Raw genomic sequence first — 11,518 nt, 5'->3', positions numbered from 1 at the left:
CTTTTCAACACATTTTCGGCGGAAGGGAAATAGAAGAAGATCACAATGATTTACAACCAGATCATCCACAAGTAAACCATAGCGAGGACGATCTGGACAGAATGTCATTGCACATGCCATATGATGAAAAGAATAATATCGTTTATAATTTTAGCTCCGACGGCGATCATGACTCAAGCTACAGAAGAAAATTTACAAGGGACAATGGGGACAACTATCTCGAACACTTTACAGAAATAAGTTATAAAATCTACGAGCACGGCGAAGAAAATGAGGATAATTATGGGACCCGAAGAAATGTCTTATGTGCAAATTGGAAACTACCGAAAAACAACGATATCATTTCTTTAAACACGTCCGATCTCCCGATACTCGAGAAACTAAACAATGTAAAGACTCCAAGAGACTATTCAAGCTCAGTAAATACACCGACGGAGAAAAAGACTTTGCCGCAGCCAGTGAAATACAATAACTGGATGAGATCCGATATAAAATCGAAAGTAGATTCTGGATTACACAAAAACAAAAAATACCACAAAACAAAGAGAATCGGCAATAAAAAATCCTCGGCAAGAAAGAGAATTCGACCTCTCTAGTGGAAGCGAGACGGTCAAAAATGATCCTCAAGTATTCAGGTGGGACGACGTCGAAGAGCTACAAATGCCAAACACTAAGATCGTTAAATTGACCGCTGAGTCCAAAGCGGTTATCCCTCCTAGCAAGATGGACATCAAGAGGTTCAGAAAGCTGAATCACGCTAGAGTGTCTGAGAATGAAATGTGAGTGCAAAAATCATGAAATGTATTCACATAAAACAATTAATACTACGAGGGTTACACAAGAAGTGAGTTGAAAACAGTTACAGAATCAACAATTTTGCTTCAATCAAGAGAGTCACATTATCAAACTTTTCTAATGGGTTACCCACCATATTGATGTGTTTTTGCCATCGACACATTATAGAATATATGCCCGTGAGAAGTGAGTTCATCACACCCTTCGTCTGATCAAGGAAGATGAGGCAAAACTTCCTAATTATACTTTTGAATCCTCTCTAGTCATGTTTGCTGTAAAAAAAAAAAAAAAGCCGGTGGGGCAGTAATGTCGTTTACAGATTAAAAAAATGTTCATAACTTCTTGAGTTATAAACATTTTCATCTGTTTTTTTTTTTTGTACAGCCCTCGTTTGTTTTGTAGGTTTTGACCAATCCAATTATGCACATCATTGATGTAAACACATAATATATGGATGGCGTTGAATAGAAAAGTCATAACATGTGCTCCTCCTCGTCACTCCAGCAATATGTCGGGGTCATCTAAATGCCAAAAAGTGTTCTCATGTCAGAAATATATCAGTTTGAGACAATTTTAAATACAATTTTCGCATGTTAGGGGTGGGGGAGACGGGAAGCGTGGAAAGGGGGGGGGGGGGGGGCAACTAAATCGATCGATATTTGGAAGATTATAAGTTGTCTGGCCAAAAATGTACTGTGTAGATCAGAAAAAAAACCCCGAGCGATTAAATTTAATTATTTATTTTTGAGAATGAGAAGCCACAGTAAGCGTTGTTAGTTACTAAGTATATTATAGATAGTAATATATTTTATAACACTTTTAACCTTTTTTTTCCAAGTTTCATCATTTTCGGTCTTTGGATAAGAAATTAGATGAAAAAATACCTAGTTTGCAAAGATTGTTTTTCGAACAGCGTTACTGATTATGATTGATTACTTATCATTACTATTATATATATATATATATATATATATATATATATATATATATATATATATATATATATATATATATATAAGGTTAAAAAAAACAACTAAAGCTTCGGTTAATCGTGTTCTGGTTTAATTAAATCCCACTTTAGCAGACTTTCATACACGGAGAGCGTCACCCAATCAGATTGTGTCTAATCTTACTCGGGTTCCGGGGATCCCGATATCTCAGTTGGCAGAACAATCGCTTCAAATGCAAAGGGACCAAGGTCGGAATAGGGTGAAGTCAAGATTGTTTTCTGACGTCCCTTTTTCACCCAACGAAAAGTACTTTGCAATAGACCAGCGTCCTATCAAAAGGGTAGCAATCAATTTCCATTGTCCGTTTTACGCTATAGAAACCGGCATATTATACTCCGGCTCTATGGGCCCGATTGCTCTGAAGGAATACTCAGGTTCCCTTTCTTTTCAGAACGAGGATGTCATGGCTTTCCTTCCTCCAGGGTCCATTGCAGCCTTCCTGTATTCTATCATCCTCAACCCCGTTACTTACAAGAATGTGTCTGTCCAGCATTACCTTGCACCCCTCTTCTGTTTTTTTCTTTAAAGATCATTCTTATTTTTTCCCCCTCCAGAACGGGTTCAGGACAGTCTTTTGATATGGCCAAACTATTATTATTTTCCCTCAGTGACAAAAGTGATTATTTTGATATTATTTCAATTAAGACCTCAGTGTTTGTTTTTTGCTGCCAAAAGTATAACTTTTTTTTTGGCCGAGTCTGCCAAATCTGTAGAATTCATAAACCATTGCTCACACAAACATCGACTTGTCCAACTGTTGCATTTCCTTAGTCCTTCAGAGCCATTAGGCCTATGGAGCCGGAGTTTAACACGGTTTCTTTAGCGTGAAACGGACAATAGCAATTTCTTGCTATCCTTTGGATAGGACGCTAGTCTATCGTAAAGTACTTTCCGCCAGATCTGACAGACCGATCTACCCATTCGCTGGTGGGTGGACAGGGGGGTGGAAGGGGGGGGGGGTCAGAAAAAAATCTCGACTGCACCCGGGATCGATCTGCGTCCCTTTGTGCGTGTAGCGCGTGCTCTACCAACTGAGCTATCGGGTCCCCGCTGTGGCATTTAGGCAAGCTTAAAAAGATGAATTCTTTCGCTCTATCTCACTATTCACAGATACACGTCGGATAATGAAAAAGATGATTCTAATGATGATGACGATGATGATGATATTGAAGAGAAAGAGAACAAGTTCATGAAACGCATCAAAACCCGGGTGCTTCGCATGCGCAAAATTCTGCCTCCACCATCGCCATCAAAGCTTTGCTTTACCATCTGGAAAGGCACTGGGAGTCACAAGGAAATTCTGGACCAGATTCAAGCTTGTAAAAAGGTGAAGGTCACAAGCATGCAATATGACCCCACCTACATAACACGCTGTGGAAAAGGTTAGACCAAAAACTAGAAGTCATCAAGTTGAGAGAGAGAGAGAGAGAGAGAGAGAGAGAGAGAGAGAGAGAGAGAGAGAGAGAGAGTTATAATTTGTTTCATCCTGTCAGTCACGTGCTGAGAATGCTGTCCTACAATGCACATTAAACCAAAACACTCGGAACGTTGTTTTTCGTTCGGGAACCTTGATGTTCCTATGTATTGTTTTGACTTGGGGAAAAACCATGCATGATACAAATCTAATACGTTTTGATCGAAGGCTGTGTAATCAGTTGCTTACCAAAACAATGCAGTAATAACACTTGGTTCATCATGTCCTTGTCCGCAGTTTTATGGAGAGAAATGTGGAAAATACGGTCTCATGATTTGTTGTCATGTGGTGTATGTGTAAATGTTGCTGCTCGAAGCTCGAAGAAATAAATAACAATGCGAAATTGAATGCAAGCTTCAATTTAATTACAAAAACAGATCAAATGGACGTTTCGGGTTTCCCCTTTATCAATAAAACAGGATGAATAATTCATTCCGAACTTCCGAACAATAGGACCCTTGTTCGGGGGACGGCCAAGTGGCAGCACAAGGAAAAGTGTTTTGAGCCAATTTTATCACTATCTTCAGGTGTTAAATTAGTACCTGACCTTATCAGTGTTGGAAAAATGTAATAAAGTGTTACAGGCCATTGTCCGTTTTACGCTATAATAACCGGCATAACATACCCCGGCTCTATGGGCCCGATTGCTCTGAAGGACTACTCGACTGCACGTTAAGTTTTGCTGCTGGCTGAAAACCGCGTGCAAAATGCTTTGAGCACAATTAAAGGGTTTTTAAAAATTATATAAACCATACGCTTTGCAAATATTGAATGCAAAACAAATTAAAATTAAATTAGTACAACGTTGTATTGGATGCATGATATTACATCCTTCCATCGATGTACAAAGTTGTATTGGATGCATGATATTACATCCTTCCATCGATGTACAAAGTTGTATTGGATGCATGATATTACATCCTTCCATCGATGTACAAAGTTGTATTGGATGCATGATATTACATCCTTCCATCGATGTACAAAGTTGTATTGGATGCATGATATTACATCCTTCCATCGATGTACAAAGTTGTATTGGATGCATGATATTACATCCTTCCATCGATGTACAAAGTTGTATTGGATGCATGATATTACATCCTTCCATCGATGTACAAAGTTGTATTGGATGCATGATATTACATCCTTCCATCGATGTACAAAGTTGTATTGGATGCATGATATTATATCCTTCCATCGATGTACAAAGTTGTATTGGGTGCACGATATTACATCCTTCCATCGATGTACAAAGTTGTATTGGATGCATGATATTACATCCTTCCATCGATGTACAAAGTTGTATTGGATGCATGATATTACATCCTTCCATCGATGTACAAAGTTGTATTGGGTGCACGATATTACATCCTTCCATCGATGTACAAAGTTGTATTGGATGCATGATATTACATCCTTCCATCGATGTACAAAGTTGTATTGGATGCATGATATTACATCCTTCCATCGATGTACAAAGTTGTATTGGATGCATGATATTACATCCTTCCATCGATGTACAAAGTTGTATTGGATGCATGATATTACATCCTTCCATCGATGTACAAAGTTGTATTGGGTGCACGATATTACATCCTTCCATCGATGTACAAAGTTGTATTGGATGCATGATATTACATCCTTCCATCGATGTACAACGTTGTATTGGATGCTGGATATTACATCCTTCCATCGATGTACAAAGTTGTATTGGATGCACGATATTACATCCTTCCATCGATCATCTTTCCCCAGGTGGACACTACAGCATGTGGATATTTGACATATCACCAGACTCCGACAGGAACTACCTATTGAAGAACAACCTCAAGATTGAAAACCAGGTCGTAACCGTGCGACCTCTTGACGATGTGTACCAAGAAGAGCATCGCATGTATCAGATGTACCACGCAGTCCGGATGGAACAGAGACAGAAACGTTTGACGATCAGACGCATAAAAAAAAAATTCTTTAAAAAGAGTTTAAACAGACATGATCGGCAAATAATGTATTCATTGTACTCATTGTTTTAAAATCTTAGGGATTACTCGCACTTCTTAAGAAAACCAAAAAAAAAAAAAAAAAAAAAAAAAAAAAAAAAAAAAAAAAAAAAAAAAAAGAGAAAAAAAGAAAAGAAAGATAAGCTCGATTCCCAAAATGCTTAGTGCAACTTAATTTTGATGTCAGGCCCATGTACCTGGAAAATTGAACGCTTAAACAGAAAATATTAGCGATTTTAATATGTTAACATAATAATGAAAGGAAAAATATCATATCATGGGGAGATGGTAATTAGGAAAACCAAATCAGAAAATTGAAATCAATTGGTGGAAAAAAATAGATAAAACTATAATACAGTCTAAACATGGAAATGTCAATACGTCTGTAAAATAGGGGAAAACAACAAAACACTTTTGTAAATTCAACGTTAAGTGAGTGAAAAAGTTGAAATGAAATTAGGATGAGGAGGAAGTACAAAATGCCAAACGGCTAATATCACGAAAAATATCAGAAATGGGAAGAAAGATTTGTAACTAAGCCCCAATAAGTGGGAAAGAAACGGGGAGAGAAAAAAAAACCATGACAATTTTTATCTCATTAATAATACCGTACCTCATAACACCATTTTTGCCAAACATCATAACGTATCTATATTGCTTTTTACTAAACACACAATGTAACCGATTTTAAAAACGAAAGTACAACTAATAAAATTGTCAAGAACATCATTACTTTATACTATAGAATAACAGACATCATAACGTCACTTGTGGTAACTTGTCGTATCAAAGATAGAAATGATATGCCTATGAACTTACAAGGGACTCAGACCAAGGACGCGAATGAAAAACTGTACATCTCATTATCCAGTCGACTTAGAACTACATCAATAACTTTAATAATGAAATAAAGCATGATGATTAACGTGAACACTTGGTATTGGAAGATCAGTCATTCACAGAGTCTGTAAAATGTATGTTTACTGTTTAATTTATGTTGAATATGAAGGGGTCCAGACAGCTCAGTGAAGAGTACTCGCCTCACAAAAAAGGGCCTGGTATCGATACCGTTTGAAGTCCAGGTTTTTTCTCTGACCTTTACCCCCTTCCACTAATGATTGAGTTGATGGGTCTGTTGGATCACGTGAAAATTACGCTGCGATACTCTAGCTTCCTATCATAAACTCCGACTCCAATAGCCTTATGAATCTGAAGGAATGCCATATTTCTCTCTGCTATATTGAAGATCTGAGAGAGATTTGGAATGGAGTAGTTATAAAGAAGTAGAAGAGAAAACAATGAAACGGAGGATGGCGTAGGAATGTATAAGGAGGAGGATGAAGATAAAGTGGAGTTAGAAGAAGGAGGAGGATGAGGGTGAGGATAAAATGGAGGTGTTAGAAGGAGGAGGGTGAGGAAAAGGATGAGGAAAGGTGGTGGTGGTGGTGGTTCAGGAGGAGGAGGAGGAGGAGGATGAGGAGGAGGAGGAGGAGGAGGAGGAGGAGGAGGAGGAGGAGGAGGAGGATGAGAATAGGGCGGAGTAGTAGGAGAAAGAGGAGGAGGAGGACGATGAGAGGACCAAGAGTTGGAATACAGAGGGAATATCAGAACCGGAGGAGGATGTAGCAAGTGGATGTGGATAATGTGGAGGAATAGGAGGAAGACGAAGGGAAGGATGAGAAGGAGGAGGAGTAAACGAAAAAAAAACCCAAAACAAACGATGATTACAACGACTATTATAGTGATAATAATAATGACGACGATGACGAGGACAATGATGATGATGATGATGATGATGATGATGATGATGATGATGATAATTATGATGAATTATGGTGATGATGGCGAGGTTTAGGGTAAGAAAGAATAGGAGTAGAAGGAGGAGGAAGAGAATATTGATTAGAAAAACAAACAAAAGAAGAAGTAAGCTGAAGAGGAAACATGATTGGAAGAGTTAATGCTAAAACTGATTTTGAAAAAAAAAAAAAAAGAAAAAAAAAAGAAAATCAAAAAAAAAAAAAAAAAACAAAAAAAACAACCCCCCCCCCCCCAAACCCCCCACGAAAAGCAAAACAAAACAAAAAATAAATAAAACAAAAATAAACAAACAAACAAAAAAAAAAACAAAAAAAAAAAACAAAACCAAAAACAAACCAAAAAAAAAAAAAAAGAAAAAGAAAATAAACAATCTAAGTTTGTAGATGACATTACTTAGTCATCAAATGTCACACAGCAAATCACAAACTTCTATCGCCATTATGTAATTACATATCATTCTCTGATAAATAAATTTTAAAAAAAGAAAACCCGTCACGAACATTGAATTCAATTTTTATTGTCATGTAAAACAACGACACAACAGCAACGACCTAGAAAGATAATGAAAAAAATATGTCTCATTCCTTTTATTTGAGGGGGGGGGGGGGCGGACGGGGAGGGAGGGGAAGTATTTCATTTCATTTTAGGCTCAGGTATTTTATGCTGCGAGGACTTCCCCAGAAGACAGGTGAAAATGGCCTGAAACAAACTATTCATTCTTTCAAAACGGTGCAATTCAGCTTTGTCAATGCAATAATCAATACTGAACATAACGCACTTTTGGTGACCGACTCAATGATGGTGACAGAAGAAAGATGGTAATCTGAGAACTCGTCACTAGAATGTCATTAATGACCAATTTTATGTTCGCGGACTAGATTTAGTTATTTACTAGCTTCTAAATGACTTGGCTAGTCTTAAGGCTAAGCGAACAAAGTGACGAAAGAAATCGAATTTTATGAACGTTTTCTAATATCCGACTAGCTAGGCTCTTGCCTAGAAGTGGGCGTTGTAAGGACGGCGACTAATTCGGCTATTTTGTGCTGGTAACATCAAACTCTCTAATACACGATGGCAGGTAAGATACCAGCCTTCATACTTTCAACGCAAAAAGATTTTCAAAGAAGAAATTAGCAACACATCCGGTATAGATAATATTTCTTTCCATTTCATATTTGAACTTACTTTTAGCATGATGAATCGCATCACGTGATATTGACTATCAACTGATCAGACTACAATGATGTCCATGATCAACTGTCTATTCTATATTTAGGCCAATGAAGGTTTCATTGAAACTCAAACAAATTGAACCCGAAAACAACCAAACAAAACAGAAAGTGTGTTCTGATGAATCACATTATTTCAGTCAGTTATAATGCCAGCAGAATAACTTTTGTCTTCACGATACCCTTTAACCGTTTTTATTTATTTTTTATTTTTGGTTGTTCTTCGAAGCGAACCATTCCACTCCGAATCTCCGTTCACTCGCAACTCGCGAACCCGATTAGATTCGGGTTTTTAAAAATAGTTTTTACTCACAAAAATGTGTACTTTCGACGATCTGCATTTATCTCACAGATTTTTCACAGATTGTCTTTGTCATTCGTAGCCGGCGTATTTTTCCTCCGAATCGAAGCTCTCTCAATCTAAAAATAGCTGCTATCTTGTCGACGTAATGAGTTGTGTCCTAGTAACTAGCCTCAGACTAAGCTTGAAGTCCGGCCTCAGCAAATGACTAAAATTTGGCTAAACTTAGTCCGAAGGTGTGATTTTAGTCTGGGACTTGCTTGGTCAGCTCACATAAAATCCGAATTTTTGAAGTCAGAGACTAAGCGCAGGCCCGAGTTCATATAAACGGGCCCTGGTGGGACAAAAGGGGTCTGTCTAGGGGGGATCTTTTCCCCGCGATTGTTATCGTTTAACAGACTTGGCAATAATAATAATATATAAAATTATTATCAATATTATTATTATTATTATTATTATTATTATTATTATTATTATTATTATTATTATTATTATTATTTTTATTATTATTATTATTATCATTATTATCATCATTACCATTCTTCATTGTTGTTTGGGACATTCTTTACACCTTCAGTCAATGGGCATGATCTATATTACATTTCCATGTGCTCAGGGTCATTGGTCACATTGCAAAGTTTGCTCAAAATGACCCACATAGTGAAAAGTGTTCACATTTTGAGAAGTATCCAACGATACAGTTGGTCATTTTTCTCAGCATGATACATGGGTATGTTTACAACTTTCATAAACAACGTAGCGTGTTTAGATACATTGAGAAATGTCCAATCGTTGTACATCAACAAATCATGTGATCGATGACTAGGTTGGACGAAAACATTAATATAGATCGCTCCCATTGACGACAGCTGATAACGATTGGTAGGTATGGGTATCGTAGATTTGATGTTGTAGGAAGTAGCTTTTGCAGCAGTTGTAACCAGTAACCGAAGCTTATCTTCAATCATCAACAAGCAGTTAATTTACCAATATAAGGCCAAGGTTTGTTTTGGATCCAAGCTGTTAACCAAGAACCTTGGTTTTACACTTCCCCCGTTATGAATCGCACAGTTGTCGACTTGCACACCATTGAGTGTTCCATGGAATAAGAGAGTGGTGTGGCGACAGAAAAGGAGACAGAGAGACAGAGAGGGAGTGTGTGGCGTTATTAGTGCATCAATTCGTTCATTTGGGACTATTGTTTACCCCGTACAAAGTGAGTTTGTTTACTTGTTCATTTTTTTTCTTCTCTCTCTCTCTCTCTCTCTCTCTCTCTCTCTCTCTCTCTCTCTCTCTCTCTCTCTCTCTCTCTCTCTCTCTCTCTCTCTCTCTCTCTGTGTCCAGCTTTGATGTTTTCGTCGTTATCCTTTGTAATCATTGCATCATCACCACTGGCGGACTTCATTAACAACAACTGCTACTACTACTACTACTACTACTACTACTACTACTACTACTACTACTACTACTACTACTACTACTACTACTACTTCTACCATCGTTACTACTATTACTACTACTACTACTACTACTACTACTACTACTACTACTACTACTACTACTACTACTACTACTACTACTACTACTACTTCTACCACCGTTACTACTACTACTACTACTACTACTACTACTACTACTACTACTACTACTACTACTACTACTACTACTACTACTACTACTACTGGCTTTGCTTTGTTTTGCATAGTTATGAAATTCCTTTAAGGAAAAAAGATCCACATATTTGTGCATACTGATAATACAATGGGACAAAACATTATCAGTTTATCCATCACCAGCCCCCGTTTCAGACTGCTTGAGCTTTCCAGGAACCCCGTTTCAGACTGCTTGAGCTTTCCAGGAATGTTAGAGTTGTCTAAGGCTGTAAACTGAGTACACTCATTTTCGTCTCGGCTCGCTTTTAGTTTGTGAACATTCATTGCGTCAGAGATGTCATACAATTCTGTAATTTACCCACAACAAACCCATGAAACACACCAGCTAAAGAAACAGCTTGTAACCTAAAACGTTTATATTATTACTTATAGATTTATTTTGTGAGAACGAATCGTCCTAAATGTGTTCTAAAAACAACATCTTAGAAATTACGTGTGTTGTTTCACTTTGCTGTGGTAGAAAACTGAAAGAAATTTTAAGCGTCTAGTGAGTTGTCGTTAGAGAGCTCAAGGAAACGAGTGATCTCATTGGTTGACCTATTGAATACAACTCACAATTTGTTTTCTGTTTTGGGGTCAAAGACTTGTCTTTTGACGTCATGTTTTGGTCAGTGTCAAGCTATCGATAGTATGCGCTTGGCGAAGAAGCACATAACATTGCCATCAGGAAGTAAAACGGACCAACACACAAAACTGTGTGGAACCATGAACGTTTATAGTCTGGTTCAGATTAGTGCGAATTACCCATGAACGCGGAAGGCAAAAAACAATAACAAAGACCTGAGTGTCGTCAACCCGATTTTAAACATCCTGTCTCTCTCTCTCTCTCTCTCTCTCTCTCTCTCTCTCTCTCTCTCTCTCTCTCTCTCTCTCTCTTTCTACTAAAAAGAACAAACATATGCGTTTATATTTATAGATAGTATGCGATTGGCTAAGAAGCTCACAACATTGCCATTCGGAACTATATAGATAGTCTGAAGTTGACGAGACTCGGGTATTTGTTTTTGCTTTTTGCCATCCGCGTTTATGATTATTTCTCACTAAACTGCGTAAACCAGACTATAAACATTCAATGTCACACATCATTCTGTGTGTTGATCCGTTATGGATGGAATGCGCTTGGCTCAGAAGCTCATAACATTGCCATCCGGAAGTATAACGGACCAACACACAAAACTGTGTGTATCCATGAACGTTTATAGTCAGGTTAATACAGTT

At 37.6% G+C, this 11,518-nt stretch overlaps 1 protein-coding gene across 1 annotated transcript in view; it reads left to right on the top strand.

Annotated features, from left to right (window-relative positions):
* Positions 1-739, top strand: part of LOC144969293 (uncharacterized) — an 8,849-nt gene extending 8,110 nt beyond the window's left edge. The window contains exon 6 of the mRNA XM_078908402.1: positions 1-739. This exon is cut by the window's left edge and continues 282 nt beyond it. Coding sequence (XP_078764528.1) covers positions 1-596 — 596 coding nt within the window. The 3' untranslated portion in view covers positions 597-739.
* Positions 740-11,518: the final 10,779 nt, after the last annotated feature.

The sequence above is a fragment of the Berghia stephanieae genome, chromosome 3 (genome assembly GCF_034508935.2).
Source record: "Berghia stephanieae isolate SIO BIC M18660-M18661 chromosome 3, UCSD_Bste_1.3, whole genome shotgun sequence".
NCBI classification, from domain to species: domain Eukaryota; kingdom Metazoa; phylum Mollusca; class Gastropoda; order Nudibranchia; family Aeolidiidae; genus Berghia; species Berghia stephanieae.
Note: the sequence above shows the minus strand (reverse complement) of the source record. Positions and strands in the feature narration are given on the sequence as shown.